Source organism: Anguilla rostrata, chromosome 3 (assembly GCF_018555375.3).
Source record: "Anguilla rostrata isolate EN2019 chromosome 3, ASM1855537v3, whole genome shotgun sequence".
NCBI lineage: Eukaryota > Metazoa > Chordata > Actinopteri > Anguilliformes > Anguillidae > Anguilla > Anguilla rostrata.
Window position 1 is genome coordinate 1,027,303 of NC_057935.1, and position 20,208 is coordinate 1,047,510.

General features: G+C 51.0%; 1 protein-coding gene across 2 annotated transcripts in view; it reads right to left on the minus strand.

The window, feature by feature from the left end:
* The window catches only part of ablim3 (actin binding LIM protein family, member 3), a 71,812-nt gene that overhangs the window by 14,869 nt on the left and 36,735 nt on the right, over positions 1 to 20,208 (minus strand). For both annotated transcript variants that reach the window (XM_064325283.1, XM_064325284.1), the window contains exons 3-12: positions 19,575 to 19,758; positions 14,470 to 14,585; positions 10,596 to 10,722; positions 10,160 to 10,253; positions 5,613 to 5,700; positions 4,102 to 4,160; positions 3,189 to 3,260; positions 2,251 to 2,406; positions 2,037 to 2,066; positions 1,827 to 1,956 (exon numbers count right to left, since the gene is read on the minus strand). In XM_064325283.1, coding sequence (XP_064181353.1) covers positions 1,827 to 1,956; positions 2,037 to 2,066; positions 2,251 to 2,406; positions 3,189 to 3,260; positions 4,102 to 4,160; positions 5,613 to 5,700; positions 10,160 to 10,253; positions 10,596 to 10,722; positions 14,470 to 14,585; positions 19,575 to 19,758 — 1,056 coding nt within the window. The remainder of the gene's footprint in view (positions 1 to 1,826; positions 1,957 to 2,036; positions 2,067 to 2,250; positions 2,407 to 3,188; positions 3,261 to 4,101; positions 4,161 to 5,612; positions 5,701 to 10,159; positions 10,254 to 10,595; positions 10,723 to 14,469; positions 14,586 to 19,574; positions 19,759 to 20,208) is intronic.

The following is a 20,208-nucleotide window of genomic DNA, read 5'->3' on the forward strand; positions in this document are numbered from 1 at the left end:
GCCAGCCCCCTGCTTGGTAACGAGCCAATCAGGAACAGAACGTGTTTCAGGGCCGTAGGAGAAAGGCACGCCATGCCAGCCTGGGCACACAACAGGCACACAAAGCCGCCGGCATTTCCAGGTACAGGGCGCTCAAAGAGCCCGCCTCATATTTCACTGCATCTCCTGTTTCATCCGCTATGGGCCTACAGGCTCCCACACACACACACACACACACAGGCTCCACACACACACACACACACACACAGGCTCCCACACACACACACACACACACACAGGCTCCCACACACACACACACACACACACAGGCTCCACACACACACACACACACACACACACACAGGCTCCCACACACACACACACACACAGGCTCCCACACACACACACACACAGGGGTCCACACACACACACACACACACACAGGCTCCCACACACACACACACACACACACACAGGCTTCCACACACACACGCACACACAGGCTCCCACACACACACACACACAGGGGTCCACACACACACACACACACACAAGCACTCCTGCCAGTTAATATGGACCTACTTTCAAGTAAAACATTCTCTGTGAAACCAAATATCCTCCAAATATCCCTGTAATGACTTTTTCCCCTTATAAAATATTAATTCTTATATTCTCTATCAATATATTAGCATACACAATTAGCTAATTGTCTGAATAATTACTCTAATTACTACAATAATTATTCTGCAATCATCACAGATATTACATATGTGGCTAACATTCACTGGTTAGCAATTACACCACTTCACAATGATTATTGAAATAAACTGTAGATACTGGAGTCTAATTTCTTTGCATTAGCCAGTTTGGCTAGCACACTGTTTGAGAGCTGAAGGTGCTCATTAATTTCTCCAGCTTCACAGCTCCTCCTGGCACTCATATTCTGATGGCATCACACTTTACAGGTGTGGAAATGCAGGAACAGGTGAGACGACTCAGCCAAATCTAGCGCAGAGACGTGCTCGGCTCAGCAGAGTGAGTGGAGGGTGAGGTTCAGCGTGAAATCCTCAAATCACTCCGGACTCCGCGGTTGAGTGAGCACCTTCTTACGGGACAGTCTAAGAGGTTTTGAGTTTCGCAGGAAGTTGATGAGTTAGTTATCTGTGTTCTGTTACTGCATCATGACCAGAGAAGAGGAGTGCTGGTGATGGGTGGAGGTAGAGAAATCCCCTGCAGCAAAACACTGGTGAGTTTTACACAGGGCGGCCATGTTGGAGAGGGTGGGGAGAGGCCATCTTACGTAGGGTGGTTTCTTGGAGAAAGATGGAAGGGCTGTGTTAGAGGGGGATGGATGAGCCGTGTCTGGAGGGAGGGGCTATGTTTGAAAGGCGGGGCCAGATTTGCTCCAGTGTGAAACATTGCTTTGAAAGCCCAGAGCCAGGGTAGCATGGCAGGTCTGTGTGAATGGGGTGATGGGGTGATGACATCATGGGTCAGTGCCAGTGGGGATAATGCAGGGGACTGGCTCCTGGGGGCATGACTGGAGACCTGGGGGGGCATGAGGTGCTTTGAGTGGGTGCCTGGTGCAGGTGAACCCTATAGCAGTACAGGAAAGCACCACAGGAGCACAGGTGAACCCTACAGCAGTGAACGTGAACAAAACGGCAGTATGGACAAAGTTTATCCTCAATAAAGACTAGCATCAATAACCAGCACAGAATTATCCTACGTAGTTCAACTCTCTCTAAAAGGAGACTGTGTCCCCCTGAGCATGGGTCCGGCAGATGAGGAGTCTTGGCATGGGGGGTGGGGGGCCCTCCTGACAGGGAGGGGGCCTCCTGACTCACCGGGGTGGTAGTAGTGCTGGGGGGAGCGGGGCAGGCTGGGGGACACGCCCTGTCGGCTGTAGGAGGGCGAGTCGATGTACCCCGGACTGGAGCACCGCCGCTGCCTCAGGTCCACGCTGTCATACAGGTCCTGCACAGAGACGGGAGAGTGAGAGAGACAGAGAGAGAGACACACACACACACACACACACACACACTCACACCCATTACCTGGGAGTACGGAGACAGAGTTCCCAGGGACTGCAAACAGAACAGAACAGAGGGGGTCGGTTAAGGGTGTGAGCAGTTCCAGATTGATCTCTTCACTGCGACTGTGGACCTGCAGAGACAGGGGCGGGGCTACAGAGACAGGGCGGGGCTACAGGGACATGGGCGGGGTCACACGCGAGCAGGCAGGATGCGCACAGCCCCGGGGCCTCAGTACCTCTCCGTAGCTGTAGCGCTCCAGCCGGTCGTCAGAGCTGTATCTCACATAGGGCTCGTAGGCCAGCAGCGCCGGCTGCTGCACCTCGTAAATGGACTTTATCTTGGGCAGAGCCGCCAGGTCCTTGTAATTAAGGATCTCGTTTTCCACTTTGGCCTGGAGAAGGGACACGGGACAAAAACACACAGACAGACAGACAGAGAGACAGACACACAAACAGACAGAGAGACAGACACACAGACAGGCAGACAGACACACAAACAGACAGAGACAGACACACAGAAAGGCAGACAGACACACAAACATACAGAGAGACAGACACACAAACAGACAGAGACAGACACACAGACAGGCAGACAGACAGACAGAGAGACAGACACACAGACAGGCAGAGAGATGACATGAGTACACACGTGAGAGGAAGCTTGCTGCTCTCCTTCCTGTGCTTTCTCAGCCCTCTCTGTAAACCTGCTCTCGATGTGCAGGACCGCGCAGCGTCAGAATGACAGGAAGTCATTAAATCACGCGCTGCGTCAGAGTGACAGGAAGTCATTAAATCTCCGCGCTGCGGCGAGGCGGCGGCTCCACCGCGCGACACGGTCCGTAACCCGCCAGAGCGCGCGACCTTGGGCTCTGCTGAGTGGCTCAAATGCAACACGCTACACGCTACACGCCTGCTTACACGGCTGTTTCGCCGCGTCGCAGAGCACACGTGCGGAAAGGTCACCCGCACGCAGCCGGGCCTGACGCTGTTCACACATTCTGAACATTCACTTCACACCCTGCCTCAACACGCTGAGGACCAGGGAGCCATGACCACAGAAAAAACATGCTGCACGCTAGCTTCAGTTAGCTGTTTAACTAGCCAGTTAGCCTGCCAGCTAAGCTGCTAAGCTAATTAGCTTGCTTATTTCTCAAACCCCCCCCCCAGTACTCACACAGATGACTCGGCTGGGGGAGCCGATGCTCGAGCCGGGGGGGGAGATGGACGTCTCTGACATGCGTCTGTGCTGTGCAAAACAAACACACACACACGCGCTGTTAGGGGCCGCCAGCAGGGCGGCGCTGTAGTGTATCTTAAGTACCGGAGCTTTGGAAGACAGATGCAGTGGCACAGGGATTAACTAGAGCTGGCAATATACAAGGGCTGCGGCAAAACAAGGAGAGTTTGCAGTGTATCTGAAGTTTACGGTGAGCAGAGTTTACAGTGTATCTGAAGTTTACGGTGAGCAGAGTTTACAGTGTATCTGAAGTTTACGGTGAGCAGAGTTTACAGTGTATCTGAAGTTTACGGTGAGCAGAGTTTACAGTGTATCTGAAGTTAATGGTGAGCAGAGTTTACAGTGTATCTGAAGTTTACGGTGAGCAGAGTTTACAGTGTATCTGAAGTTAATGGTGAGCAGAGTTTACAGTGTATCTGAAGTTAACAGTGAGCAGAGTTTACAGTGTATCTGAAGTTAATGGTGAGCAGAGTTTACAGTGTATCTGAAGTTTACGGTGAGCAGAGTTTACAGTGTATCTGAAGTTTACTGTGAGCAGAGTTTACAGTGTATCTGAAGTTTACTGTGAGCAGAGTTTACAGTTTATCTGAAGTTTATGGTGAGCAGAGTTTACAGTGTATCTGAAGTTAACGGTGAGCAGAGTTTACAATGTATCTGAAGTTAATGGTGAGCAGAGTTTACAGTGTATCTGAAGTTTACGGTGAGCAGAGTTTACAGTGTATCTGAAGTTTACGGTGAGCAGAGTTTACAGTGTATCTGAAGTTTACGGTGAGCAGAGTTTACAGTGTATCTGAAGTTAATAGTGAGCAGTTTGTGTGCTTCAGGTGCAGCGGAATGTTCTGGCGCTCACCTTCAGCTTCCGCTCGGCACGAGCTGCCTGTTTACATAACGGGTGCCACACCTCTGAACCTGAGAGAGAGAGAGAGAGAGAGGGAGGGAGGGAGGGAGGGAGAGAGAGAGAGAGAGAGGGAGGGAGGGAGGGAGGGAGAGAGAGAGAGAGAGAGTGAGTGAGTGAGTGAGAGAGAGAGAGAGAGAGAGATGGTACATATACCTTCAGACACACCTCTAAAAATTTGAAACGGTTAAGACACACTTCTCTCCAATCCCACAAACTGCACGGCTGCCCTGGCTTTCTCACACAATGCTTCGCTACAAATAGAGACGTGTTTGCAAACCACACATCTAACTAAATTCATATTCATATTTTCTCATATTTTACAGTGAATTATAATGTCTTTTGACGTTGCATATATATGAATGTTTGGTTTTCTCTCAGTTTGTTTCTGCCTTCGGGGCTGAAGTGGTTTGTGTCAGTCCTGCGTAACATTTACACAAACCTGACATAATTAAGCTGCCATTCATCCAACAGAACTTCATTTCAAATAAAATTAAAAAACGAGTCATTTACAGAACATATTAACTACCTAAATGTTTGCAATTTTACGAGAGTAAAATTCTCTTCCAGGGAGTTTTTCCTGGCCACCGATGCCTCTGGCTTGCTCTGTGGGGGCTATGTAACATGATATGTAAATTGATTGATTGAATTTCCTGTCCACATTTGTACCTGAAGCCATTCCAACTGCTGTTTCTCTCTCTGTTCCTCTCTCTGTTCCTCTGAACACGTGTTCAATAATCCATCATTAATAATAGAGAAAGTGCATTTGATACACAGGGATACAGGCTAATAATTCATGAGCTGAATCTCTGTGTTGGTTGAGCCGTTAGCATCCACTAACCCCACAGTTAGCAGAGCTAAGGCGTTAGCATCCACTAACCCCACAGTTAGCAGAGCTGGGCGTTAGCATCCACTAACCCCACAGTTAGCAGAGCTGTGCAGGCTCCATAGAGGAGGGAGAACATGCCATTTAAATGAAACTGGTCTCCATATGAGCTGAGTTTATTTCCTTTGTGAGAGAGATCAGCTTGCCTGTAGGGGGCGCTGAAGACAGTGGAAGCTCCAGTCATCTTTCCTCCAATCCCGCCCCACCCTGCCCCACCCCACCCTGCTCAAACCTCTGACACGACTCCTCAATTATTTACAGCAGCTTAACCTCAATTATCTGTTCAGGTGAGGCTGTTCCATGACCACTCCTCCCTCACCGTGTGTCCAGGCACTCAGAGCTCAGGGAAAAGCCATTACAGAGCACGCTCAGCACGCCTATTTCTGAGGGTTCTGTCCCACGTGGGCCCTGGGGGTGCTGTCAGCGCACCGGGTACGAGCCCCCCAGCCCCCCCAGCCCCCCCAGCCCCCCAGCCCCCCCCAGCCCTGCAGGACCACGCTGACATCAGGTGAGAGGCAGGTACCCCCGCCTCAGGGCCACCATCCATCATCACAGCCCCGCCCCCCCCAGCCCTGCTCACCTGTCAGGTACATCTCCTCCCCCTCGCTGAACATCATGTGACACCTGGCACAGCGGGCACAGGTAGGGTGGTAGTGTTTCCCCCCCGCCTGAGGGAGAGGGAGAGAGGGAGGGAGGGAAAGAGAGAAAAAGAGAGATAGTGAGAGAGAGGGGGAGAGAGAGAAAATAAGGTGACATGTATAAAGAGCCGGTAGTCAGTAATGCACATCCTGGGCCTAATTATAAGGCAGCGTTTTTCCTGAAGGAAAAGAGAACAGCCATTACATCAGTAAAAAGCTCAATTATTTTAAAAGTTCAGAATATTCATTAATTTACTGAAGTGAGGTTCAAATTGACTTGATCCTTAAGTATCTCTTCTCCTTACAAACAGAATTTTAATGCTCCACTCTAAAAAGCTAGAAGACTTAATTAACGTATGATCCTAATCAGCACAAAGACCCCTGAGAGACAGAGCAAGATGCACAGCTCATAATGAGAGGGGCCAGACTCCTGCACCTCACCAATGAAATCCTCTGCACATTATTACATCACAATACAAACCGCTTCCACCCAACCGATTATGTTCATTTCCTGTTTTCTTTCCCACCACACCTCATTGCTCTCAAATCAGCTGTTCCTGTACGGCAGCTGAGACGGTTATAATTCTTTTTTACTTTATTTTTAATCTTTATTTTGCCAGGCAGGTCAATTAAAATCGAAACATATTTTATGACCTGGCAAGGGTCCAAAGTGCTGTTGAGGAGGCATGTGGAGGGGGGGAGTGGTAAAATAAAAGAGATTCCCCGGAGAACCTGTGACTCAAACCCCCGGTCCTCCAGTGTAGAGGCCAGCGCCCCCTGCAGGGCCCCCGCAGTACTGCTCTCTCTTACCCGCAGGCGGGCAGGCTAAGAGATGGGAGCAGACAGCTTAAGTGTCCAGGAGGACCAGCGGAACAGAGCACTCCCGCTGCACTGGAACTGGATGCCAAGGCTGAGGCAGGGCTCCAAAAAAAGCTCTGGAACAGCCTCAAATCACCAGCGACAGTTTTGCATAAACATTTATGAGCGATATTCTCGGGCTTGGAGGGGCGGGCAGACACTCTAAAGCAGTTTCCACGGTGACATTTTTTTCCAGAGATGCAGCACATATGAACATACTCATTTTACAGTGGTTTTTTTTCACAATTACAAACATAAATATCAGTTATATTTGTGCCAGTGAATTATTTCATTGAGTGCAGGTTATATGCACCCAAGGGAATAGCTCCAACCACAAATATTGAATGAAATAAAATAAAAACTGGTAATATACACATGTACAGCCTCAGGAGCTACACACTATAAGACCTGCTCTGGAGGTCCTGTATTTAGTGAGCTTTCTTCTTTTAGACCACAAACCCCGAATACCCTGGCAGCCATTTTAATATCAGCAGGTTGTCAGTAACCTCTCTTAATATCTACAATTACTTTCACTGCACACAAAACTGTCCGGGCCAATAAAAAGATACATTAAACTTGAAATAATATTCTTTAAAAGCCCATAAAGTGAAGTATTTTAAAAAAGAAATTCAAGGAGAGAAACTCACATGGTGTTCTATCCAAAACACACATTTCCTCATTGAAGAAAATGAGGCGTAAAACCTGCATATACTGTATCTGTGTATGTGTGTGTGTGTGTGTGTGTGTGTTTGTATAAGTGTGTGTATGTGTGTGTGTGTGCGTGTGTTTGTGTGTGTGTGTGTTTGTATAAGTGTGTGTGTGTGTGTGTGTGTGTGCGTGTGTTTGTGTGCGTGTGTGTTTGTATAAGTATGTGCGTGCATGTGTGTGTGCGTGTGTGAGTGTGTGTGTGTGCGAGTGCGTGTTTGCGTGCGTGTGGCTCTAGCTACGGCACATTAAAAAGGCCTATTTTTAGGGCAGTGCCTGACCGGAGCAGTGTGCCTGTCAGCTGAATGTGTTTCACGCAGCCTGAATGATTTTTAACGGCACGGCTAATCAGATCTGCGCTGTGAGCGCTGCTCCGCCCACCGTCCCCAACGCCGCGGCTCTTAAAGGAGAGGAGAGAGAGCAGCACTCATTAAACCCCCTCAGTACTCTGCCTCAGACTCGCTGCTCTCTGACCAGCCAAACAGAGCAGTCAGAGACGGCACTCTCAGAGTGACTTATCATTTATCACGCGGGTGAGCACGGGGCTCACGAATGTTTCAGGACTCGCCTTCACTGTGAAAAACACAAGAAACGGGATGAAGAGATTTCCCCGATCAGGCGAGGGTTTACCACCTTCAGTATGCTTCCTTCCCAGGCAATGCTCTTTCAGAGGATGAACATTTACACCTATTTGAGCCTTTACATCTCTGCACACTCATATGCAATGCAAGGACCTGTAAGGTGCTTCATATAAGCTTCACTGAGGAAAAGTACCCGACACCTTCAGAAGCACTACAAAGGCATTCATGAACGCTGGGTTAGAGCTGAATGCTGGGTTAAAGCTGAATCCCGGGCTAGAGCTGAACACTGGGTTAGAGCTGAACGCTGGGTTAGAGCTGAATGCTGGGTTAGAGCTGAATGCTGGGTTAGAGCTGAATGCTGGGTTAAAGCTGAACGCTGGGTTAGAGCTGAATGCTGGGTTAGAGTTGAACGCTGAGTTATAGCTGAATGCTGGGTTAGAGTTGAACGCTGAGTTAAAGCTGAACGCTGGGTTAGAGCTGGATGCTGGGTTAGAGCTGGATGCTGAGTCAGAGCTGAATGCTGGGTTAAAGCTGGATGCTGAGTTAAAGCTGAATGCTGGGTTAAAGCTGAACGCTGGGTTAGAGCTGAATGCTGGGTTAAAGCTGAACGCTGGGTTAGAGCTGAATGCTGGGTTAAAGCTGAACGCTGGGTTAGAGCTGAACGCTGGGTTAGAGCTGAATGCTGGGTTAAAGCTGGATGCTGGGTTAGAGCTGAATGCTATGCCCTAGCAGCAGATCTATGAGCCATGCTGATGTTCTGACAGCACACTGTAAACTGCAGACCCTGTTTTTATGATCTGCTTTATCGGGCTCTGGCGGTAAACAAACGCGAGCGGGATCGTAGCGGGGGGGGGGGGGGGGGGGTGTGGCGGGGCGGGGCGGGGCTCTCCGCGAGGTCCCTCAGCATCGCTGGGGACAGCATCGTTATTTTTAACGACGTGCCATTAAACCCACAGAGGAGGGACTGCCCTAACGCTCACAGTGCTGTTTATCGCTTCTCACACTCTGACCAGAGGGGGCGCTCTCCCCCCTCTATTTACAACCCTCCCTCTCCCCTCCCTCCATCTACAGCCCTCCCTCTCCTCTCCCTCCATCTACACCCCTCCCTCTCCTCCCTCCCTCCATCTACAGCCCTCCCTCTCTCTCTCGCCTCCATCTACACCCCTCCCTCTCCTCCCCTCTATCTACACCCCTCCCTCTCTCCTCCCTCCATCTACACCCCTCCCTCTCCTCCCCTCTACCTACACCCCACCCTCTCTCCTCCCTCCATCTACACCCTCCCTCTCCTCCCCTCCATTCACCCTCTCCTCTCCTCCCCTATCTACCCGCCTTCTTCCTCTATCTCCTCTCTCTCCTCCCTCTCTCTCCCTCCTCTCTCTCCCCATCCCCTCTTCTCGTCCTCCCCATTCTCTCATTCTTTCCTCCCTCTTCTCGCACCTTCTTCTATTCTCTCTCCTCCTCTCTCTCTCTCCCTCTCCCCTCTTCTCTCATGTCCTCTCTCCTCCTCTCCCTCTCCTCCCTCCTCCTCTTCTCTCTCTCTGTTCCTCTCTGAGAGAGCATGGGAGATGGTAAATCTGTATTACAGAAATACACTCTTATTGCCAAAGCAAAGTGCTTTCCAGAAAGGAACCGTAGAAGACCAGAATGAAGTAAACGAAGAGAATGAGTAATAATGAAAAGTTCAATAAGCTAAGAATGAATAAAAATAATTTTATTTTCTTGGGAAATTCTGTTTCCAGGGGGCTTGCCAAACTGACGCGGGATTGGTTCAGAGCACAGGGGAGGAGGAGGAGCTCAAATCTGTAGCAGGTTTGAGAAAACCCTGGGGGCGGGGCCCGTTTCCATCTTTTTTTCTCTGTGCGTACACACACCCTTGTGTTTACAGAGCACCGATTCGCCCAGGTTCACCTGAGCATTCACCTGAGAACTCTACCTGCCTGAGCCCACAGGTGGGTGGACCCAGCACAGGAGCGGTGACCCCTGGTGGGCTCACACACACCTGCCGTTTCAGAATATTAAAAGCCTGTATGAGGTTTCAGCAGGACAAAAACAACAATCGATAAAACACAAATAAACCCTCAGCATCCGCTGCAGAGTATTCGAGAGCACACGGCCTGTTTCCGGGAGACGGTCTGTTTCCGGGAGACGGCCTGTTTCCGGGAGACGGCCTGTTTCCGGGAGACAGCCTGTTTCGAGACGTCTGTTTCGGAGACGTCTGTTCGGAGACGGTCTGTTTCCGGGAGACAGTCTTCATTGACTCAGGGGTGTTACTCTGACCCGCTGAACAGCGCCGCTGTTTTTTCAGTTTTTTTGGCACAAACGTGAAAGTCCGGCGGTCGCCTCACCTCCAGCACGCGCCCGCTGATGTACCTGCAGCACGTCTCACACTTGATGCCAAACTGGGCGTGGTAGTCTGACTCACAGTACGGGATCCCATCCCTGAAAGAGACCAAAACAGGGTCACAGGTCACAGGTCACAGGTCACAGGTCACAGGCCTCACTCAACACATCAACCAGCAGCACACTGGTGAACGGTTCAGTCACAATTCAGACTTCTGCACATTATCATTTCACTCATAGGAGATTGTCAATCTTGGCCGACAGACAGGACCATGCTTTGGTTCCTAAGAGAATACACTGTAACGTACAAGGATATATTTTAGTGTGGAAACTTGGGGAACAGGCTTTAACCACCGGGTACTGGTTAAATGCATGTACAAGACACTGTGCAGGACCCAGGGACAGGAAGTTGGAATGGCCTCTGCAGGAAATGACACGTACTTGCTGATGTACTCCCCCGTGAGAACGATGCCGCACGTCTGACACTTGAAGCAGCTGACGTGCCACTGCTTCTCCAGAGCGAGGAGAGACTGGCCCTGTTTGATCTCCTCCTTACAGCCCGCGCAGTCTACAGGAGGGGGGGGGGGGGGGGGGGGGAGGGGAGGAGGGAGGGGGAGGGAGGAGGGGGAGGGGGGGGGAGGAGGGAGAGAGAGAGAGAGGGGAGGGAGAGGAGGGAGGAGGGGGGGAGAGGAGGAGGGGGAGAGGGAGAGAGGGAGAGAGAGAGAGAATGACCTCTAATAACCTTCACAATAGTTCCCAATCATACTGGAGTGAGAGAACCCATTCCGTTCTGTCAAACACCAGGTACCTGAAATCTCCTGAGACAACAGAACTGCCAAACCTTCCTACCCCCGTCCCCATCCTCCCACCTCCACCTCCACCTCCACCACCACCACCACCTCCACCACCACCTCCACCACCACCACCACCACCACCTCCACCACCACCTCCACCTCCACCACCACCTCCACCTCCACCTTCACCACGACCTCCACCACCACCTGTTTTATTTCACACTTTATCCCTGTTTTCTCTTTCTAGTACAGGCTCTTCAGACTCTGGTTTGGAGATCTGAAACGGCCAATCCGTGCAGAGCCGTTAAACCCCTGCCAAAGCCACGGGGAAACCCCTCTAAACCGAGCTCCGCTCGCCACAAACGCCAATCAAACTCCGCTCACTACAAACGCCAATCAAACTCCGCTCGCCACAAACGCCAATCAAACTCCGCTCGCCACAAACGCCAATCAAACTCCGCTCGCCACAAATGCCAATCAAACTCCGCTCGCTACAAACGCCAATCAAACTCCGCTCACTACAAACGCCAATCAAACTCCGCTCGCTACAAACGCCAATCAAACTCCGCTCGCTACAAACGCCAATCAAACTCCGCTCGCTACAAACGCCAATCAAACTCCGCTCGCTACAAACGCCAATCAAACTCCGCTCGCTACAAACGCCAATCAAACTCCGCTCGCTACAAACGCCAATCAAACTCCGCTCGTTACAAACGCCAATCAAACTCCGCTCGCTACAAACGCCAATCAAACTCCTCACAGTTGCTGTAATACAGCGCTGAGCTGGGCTGGCTTTGCTCCAGGACTTCAGCAGCTCAGGAGCGGGGTACATATACACTGACACACAGCCTCTCTCTGCTGATTGGCTGAGCAGGGCCGTGCGGGGCGGAGCTGGAGCTGGGTGGGAGGTGACCTGGCGTAACCACGGCAGCGCAGACCCGGTACGGCAGCTGTAGTAGTGACGGCAGTGGGGGATTCACGGCAGCGGGGGATTCATGGCAGCAGACCGCGGCGCGTGGCGCGCGGCTCGCGCGGGAAAAGGTCAGCCTCACATTTCTTTCCGTTTGGCGGCGTTTAGCGCCTTCACCCCCCCCCCCACCACACACCCCACACCCCCCCCTTCCAGAGTGGAGCTCCTGCCACAGAGCAATAGCATCCCCACAACGATGCAGCCGCTACTCACACACACACAAACACAGATACAGTATACTTCCACACACACACAGATATAGTAAATGTGCACACACACACACACACACACACACGCACACACACACACACACGCACACACACACACAGTGGTGAATGTGCTGACACAGTTCCCCTGCTGGGCTGTTGCTGCCCTCACTCTCGACCCGCAGACAGAGCTCGAGCCCGGGGCCGGATCCTGCTGTGAATCTTACAGAATTATTCATGTCAGGTGTGTTAGCACAGCGAGAAGAGATAAATAACGCTGCTCCCTGACAGAGCAAACAGCGCCGTAAAACACAAGGAAGCGCCGGGTTCATTACAGAACAGTTCCTACAGAACCATCAGTCCAGCTCCACTCAGTACCTACAGAACCATCAGTCCAGCTCAGTACCTACAGAACCATCAGTCCAGCTCCACTCAGTACCTACAGAACCATCAGTCCAGCTCCACTCAGTACCTACAGAACCATCAGTCCAGCTGCACTCCGCACTATCCCACTGTAAACACAAAGTGGACACAGGAGTGTGGCGGGGGGGGTGGTGGGGGGCAGGAGGAACAGTCAGCCCGGAGGACTGATCGTATCCCAGCATCCACTGGGGCTCATTCCTGGGACTGTAACAGTGGACACCTGGGAACACCTGGCTTCAGCTGAACATGCCAAGCGGTGTGGGACAGCTGACCTGCTCTCTGCCTCCCGGCAGCACTGGGGCATGCTGGGAGAGAAACGAGCTGCTGACAACCCCCCCACCCACCCCCCCCCCCGCCCACAAAGTGCCCTGTTCTAATGTAATGCTCAAATGCTTTAAATGATGAAAACAGGAAGATGCAGAACTTATTCTGAACCGTGAAAGACTGCGATGAGTCACTGACTGCTCATTCTGACACTTCAGATGTCAGACGATAAGACTCCTCTGCAGAGTTTACTGAGCAGAACAAGGACAAAACGCAGATTTCTCTCCCAGTACCAGCTTTCCCTCTTCAGCAATTACTGCACCACAGTGCACAACAAAAACCAGCTGTAAAAAGGATTCAAAACGGTCTGACCTTCACGCAATTCAAACTGCACCACACACACACACACACACACATAGGTACACACACACACACACACACACAGGTACACACACACACACACACACGTACACACACACACACACACAGGCACACACACACACACACACATACACACAGGTACACACGCGCACACACACACATACTTGGACTCCGGGCTGAAAGCCATCTCTCTGTGATCAATGTTTCCCTTTAGGCCTGGACAGAGGGGAATATGGATATAAACTGTGGGCTGAATTCTGTTACACAGGGAACCGCTTCTGACAGGTAGATTTACGAGGTCCCGTTAGAGGATGAGAGCAATTAATGTGGTGTCAGACGTGGTTTTGGCCTCCATACCCCTCCCCCACACCTCCCCACCCCAAACCACATCCCCTCCCCACCAGCAGCCCCCCCCCAGCCAGCAGCAGCCACCCCACCGCCTCTAAATCACTGCTGTCTTTCATGAAGGTAATTGACTAGTGACAGCAAATGAATGGTGTGCCTCTGGGAAATTGAGTTCTTTTCTGGAGGCGCTTCGCCAAAAATCCCACAGCAATTACGGGCTGACAGCTGATTGGCCGCTGACAGCCCACCTGACAGCGACGGCCAATCCATCTTCATCTCCGCTTCAGCACAGCTCGTCTGGGAGCCCAACAGGAGTGGAGCAAAATAAATAATAAAAAAACCCCACAGAAGAAAGTCCTCTGTTCAGACTGCCCAACTGATGTTTTGCTGAACTCTGATTGTGCCCTATTTGAACAGCCGGTCCAGAGGTGCATCCTCCACATGGACTGGATTCAGAAGAGAACCGTGTGCTTCTGACAGATGAGTATTACTGTTCGCTGATATAGGCAGAGCCATTGACTCAGTCCAGACCTGGGTCAAATACGTGTTTGACCCAGGTCTGACTCAGTCATGTCAGAGCTGCACAGCTGCTTTCAGTGGGAGGAGCACCAATAGGGTTTGCCTCAGTGCAGCAGACCCTTAATGAGAGAGTATTTCTTTGATCTGTGACATCCTGTAAGGTCAGTGATTCTCTAAAAAAAGAGTCTATGTAAGCATAGCGCTGTTACACAGACCATGGAGGAGCAACAGACAGAGATGAAGGGGTGAGGGAGGAGCAACAGACAGAGATGGAGGGGTGAGGGAGGAGAAATAGACAGAGATGGAGGGGTGAGGGAGGAGAAATAGACAGAGATGGAGGGGTGAGGGAGGAGAAATAGAAGTGATGGAGGAGGAGGAAGGGCCGGAGCATGTCTGGACCGCGGCAGACTTACGGCTGGGCCCGTGGATTTTGATTGGCTCGCTGGTGCTGACCAAGGTGTGTGAGCACTGCTGACAGATGCAGTCTTTCCCGCTGAACGTGACTCTGTCTCCAATGGGGAAGGGCTTCCTGGAACAGAGAACCAAAACAGCCAATCAGGGCACAGAATGGAAACGGATGCCATGCCAGCATTCCCGTACCCACGACACATGTGGGTTCACAAGCCACCGGCAGACCGGTTACAGCCAGAAAACATGACTTAACCCCAGGCGTGTCCAATTATACCCTGACACACACACCTTCAGAGTACTGCCACACACACACACACACACACTCGCACACACACACACACACACACACATGCACTCACACACACACACAAACATGCACACACACACTCACACACCTAAACGCAGCTATGTCACAAACAGTCAGATTGACCCTAAAGGTTGCTCAGTCCTAATCGGATCAATCCTGAAAATGTCGGATGCGTTTAGCTCACTGGGGCTCAGCCAATTACGGAAGTCACAGAGGGAGCACAGACTTATTTAGGGGCTTATTTAAGCTTTTACTTCCTTACTTACTTCTATTTACTTCCACAGACTCACAACCTCACGATTTCCACATCCTGACTCAGTCAGTGAGAGAGGACAGACACTGCATCATATGAACGTTAGGCCAGGACGTTCTTAAATAGGTGGAGGTGGGGAGACTTTCTCAGAACTAGAGTAATAAAGAAATCAAATTTATCCCTGAGTCATACAGCCCTACACTTCCTGCCACAGACAGGGGTCTTCACTGTCTGCAGAGACACAAAAGCCTCTTTGTGATTAATAAAGATCTGCGTCACAGGACACGATCGATAACTTCGTATTTCAAGGAAAAGCCGCAGAGCTGAGAGCAGCACAAAACCATGACAGCGTACTCAAAACCGCCAAAACAGATACACAAAGAAACAGATCCGCAAATCTATACTCCACAAACGCATACGTGCACACACACACACACACACACAAACACACACACAGACACAAACACACACACACAACCACACACACACACAAACACACACATACATAACACACACACACAACCACACACACACACACACACAAACACACACACAAACACACACTCCATTTACACACACACACACACACACACACACACGTGGGAACGAAACATCATTCCAGCGTTTTACTGCCAGAGGAGAGAAATCTGCAATAAAAGACGCCTCTAAATCCCAATTTAGGGAATTGGCGAGAATAATCCCCTTAGTTTCTTTAGTGTTCTGTGTGTAGGAAGACAGACCCCCCCCCTCCCCCACGCCCCCCCGGGGAGCTCTGGATCCCTGACAGAGCGCATCTCTCTCCCTCCATCACATGGGTCCCTACAGCACTGAGAGACTAAACACGCACAGCATGCGTGTGTGAGTGTGCGTGTATGTGTGTGTGTGTGTGTGTGTGTGTGTGTGTGTGTGTATGTGTGAGTGTGCGTGTGTGTGTGTGTGTGAGTGTGTCTGTGTGTGTGTGTGTGTGTGTGTGCGTGTGTGTGTGTGTGTGTGTGTGAGTGTGCGTGTGTGTGTGTGTGTGTGTGTGTGTGTATGTGTGTTTGTGTCTGTGCGTGTGTTTCTGTGTGTGTGTGTGTCTGTGTGTGTGTGTGAGTGTGCGTGTGTGTGTGCGTGTGTGTGCTCACACTCTCACCCTCTCATCCTCTCACATGCTCGTTCTCCAGAGCGTGGCTCCGCCCCCCCGGTCTCTCCGGGCCGCTCCCCCCCGCTCCCCGCTGCCCGAATGGGGCGGGGCTTCTCACAGACGCGCTCTGCCCTGTCAGCGCTTTCTGCGCTTTAAAAATGCACGCTGTTTACATATTTAATGCAGGCCTCCCTCCCCAGGCCCCCACAGGCCCCCACAGGCCGAGCTATTCTGGTCTCAGTCTGGCACGCGTCACAGCGAAGCTCCGGCAGAGCAGCCCGCGCCGGGGAAGAGGAGCAGCGACGCAAAAAAACAGCGGCGGTATCCGAGCGGTTATGGCTCTGTGGCGGTATCTGAGCGGTTATGGTTCTGTGGCGGTATCTGAGCGGTTATGGCTCTGTGGCGGTATCTGAGCGGTTATGGCTCTGTGGCGGTATCTGAGCGGTTATGGTTCTGTGGCGGTATCTGAGCGGTTATGGCTCTGTGGCGGTATCTGAGCGGTTATGGTTCTGTGGCGGTATCTGAGCGGTTATGGTTCTGTGGCGGTATCTGAGCGGTTATGGTTCTGTGGCGGTATCCGAGCGGTTATGGTTCTGTGGCGGTATCCGAGCAGTTATGGTTCTGTGGCGGTATCCGAGCGGTTATGGCTCTGTGGCGGTATCTGAGCGGTTATGGCTCTGTGGAGGTATCTGAGTGGTTATGGTTCTGTGGCGGTATCTGAGCGGTTATGGCTCTGTGGCGGTATCCGAGCGGGGAGTCATCTTTCTCCATCTGTCTGTCAGCCGACAGAATCTGCTGATGGGAGGATACACACAGCCACGGCCAAGAAAACCCTGCGGGACACTGAAGCATCTTCACTGGCACTGGCACTCTACTATCCCAACAATCCCAGAATGCCCTGCATACAGTCTGCCCCCACTATCATTCATCAAGTGCTCATTGCCCTCAGCTTGCTAGTGGCAAACGGAGAGACAGTTTGATTCAGGGGAGAGGACTCCTCATAAAAACACACAGAAACACACTCAGTGACAGACAGACTGACAGCAGACTGAGGACCAGTGGAGCACTCTGAGGTCCTCAGACAGTTTCACTCATTAATAACAGTACTGGTGAAACGGCAGTGTGTTCTACACTCTCGGAAATGAAGGTGAAGATGAGGCACATTTTTGTTCTTTAAGGAACAAATTTCTCAAATGTACCCTGGAAGTACAATACTGTTCTTCAATTTGGGTACTAATGCGTACATATTACAAGTGAAAAAAGGTACAAATTAATTATGTATAGCTGGCTAGGGGTACAGTTTTATGTACCTAACTGTGACAAACATTCTTTTTCAGAGAGTGTAGCAAAACATGGAATGACCTAAAGGTTTACCGACATAAATAAGAGCATGTGACCCAGCCAGAGAAGCACTTACCCTAATTAACCTGAGACAGGTGAGCGACGTATCATTCTCACCTGGGTCCTGACCTCCAGCAACCTCCCCAGAAAGCCCAGCCGCCCCAGAAACAGCTCACTGCGATGTCTCAGCGTCAGCCAGGGTCAGCCTTCCATTTTAAAAATGTAATTCCAGGAGCAGAATCTGACAGGGCGCCTCCAGTAATCCGATAACAGTGATTTTTAGGGAGCAGGACAGGAAGTCCAGATTAATGCTCAGAGTTGGACTGCCCGGCCCGGTCACTGCACTCCCCCCCCCCCCCCCCCCCCCGGGCCCCGGTGGGGGTCCCAAGGTCCTCGTGAGCGTGCCACATCTTCATCCTTCTCCTCATCCTCCTCCTTTACCTCGTCAGTCAACACCTCTTGTTTGGGGCCTAATATAGAAACAGCCATTCCCTGACATGCCCCAAAATAGCCGCCTTATCGGCTTTACCTAAACCCCCCCCCCCCCCCACACACACACACACACACACACACACACACACACACACACCGGCTTTACACTAACTCCCCACACACACACACACACACACACCCTGGGAGGGGTGCGGAAGCGGAGCAGAAACAGGGACAGACACTCGGAATGAGCAGGCGACATTACAGCAGGACACCGCCCTGCGCACATGATCCTCTGAACAAGGCCAGCGTTTGACACAACCACCCGAGCCCCAGGCTCACACACCGAGCCAAAACCACCAACCCAGTTTTTCATTTTTTATATTTTCTTTTTTTCCCATTTTTAAAGGCATTTTAAAGACTGACAAAACAAATTTCTCTCCCCTTCCGAGATACAAGCCACAAAATCGGTTCCCTAATTTCAGACGCCTCAACGAGGTCCGCCAAATGTTCTTTTCTTTCAGGAGAGGGAATAGCGTTGGGCTCTCTAACCTAGTTTCCAGAGGGGGGGGCGGGGGGTGGGGGGGGGGGGCTGGAAGAGTCAGATTTATCCTGAAATGGCCGAGGAGGAGAAGGCAGATTAATTGCAGGCCGAGCTCAGAGACGGTTTCCGATAGCGGATCTGCTCTCAGGCCTGTATCAGCGGAAGGCAGAGATTCTCATTACGATGAAGCTCCGCAGCCGGGGGTAATTATGCAGGTCTACAGCAGGGGGCAGCAGGGAGCTGGACTCACTGAAACAAACTAGAGCGAGAGGCTCCTATTCATCCTGAACATCATATACTGAGCGTGCTGTGTCGTACCCCCCTCCACCCCACACACACACACACACAGCGTGTACACATACACACACACAGCGTGTGTACATGCACGCACACAGCGTGTACAAACACACTCACACACACACACACACACTCACACTCACACTCACACACACACACACACACTCACACACTCGCAAACACACACACACACACAGCGTGCACACACACTCACACACACACACACTCACACAGCTTTTAATCAGTTTAATGGAGTGACTTCTTGGCTGCCTTTTCTTCGGCTGGTCCTTTGATGCGTCTTTTACGCGCGTTTTTACTGTGGGCTGTAAATATAAACGTTTTTCTCAGCGAGAGGAAACAAACCAGTCCTTAAAATGGTGGAGTGATCCTCTTAGCTTCATGAAGAGGTTATAACCCCAATAGGAGCCTACATTAAGAGGTTATAATGCGTCAATATCAGAATTTACAACCCTGTGAAATTACACCCTTCCCTTCATTAAGAGGTTATAGCAGATAAATACAAGAATAATATTCAATGAAAAGTTTACAACCCAGTAATATAATAACACTCCACAAAGAAGTAATAACTGTGATATATGATATCCTCCATTACAGAAGTAATGATTCCCAGACAGAAGAAGAATAAAACTCCATGAAGATGTAAAAGTGCTGTCCCGTCCTGGGACTGGCTGTGATGGGAGGGGGGAGGGGTTAGTTCTGATGTCGGGGGGAGGAGGGGGGTGGAGACCTGGGGCCAGGTTGGGAGGAGGCTGAGTGACTGATTGATTGACAGCTCAGGTGAGTGCGTACCTGCAGACGCTGCAGACGAAGCACTTGGGGTGGTAGGTGCGGCCCAGCGCGGAGACCACCTCCCCGGTGATGAAGTCGCGGCAGCTGTCGCACCGCGTGCCGTACAGCCGCTGGTAATCCGCCGTGCAGATGTACTCGCCGTTCTTCTGGAAGAATCCGGAACGCGCCAGATCACAGGCACACACTGCGGGGGTGGGGTCGGGGGCGGGGCGGGAGGGGCAGGGGGGAGAAGGGACATGTGTGGGTAGGGGTATTCGAAACAGTGTACGCGCTGGATAAAAGGCTCTAAATGAATGTAATGTAATGTAAAATAAACAATGAAATCCATAGACACATAATGTCATATAGTTCATATGATGCACAACAGAGACTGTCTAAAGGAAATAAATGATGTTCCAGGCGTGAATGTTTTCAGTTGTACCGGATCCAGAAGGCTGGATTTTATTGTCATGTTATCAATAATATTGTAAATACCGTATACAAACAAATAATATACGCCTAACCCCAATCCGATATGATCAATATGATGAGCAATCGCTCGGTCATAACCCGCACATCCCAGAGAGATTATCAGAACAACGGTCTGCGAGACAGACTGAACGTCTATTTTTATGAAACTGGGACAAAGTTCCAC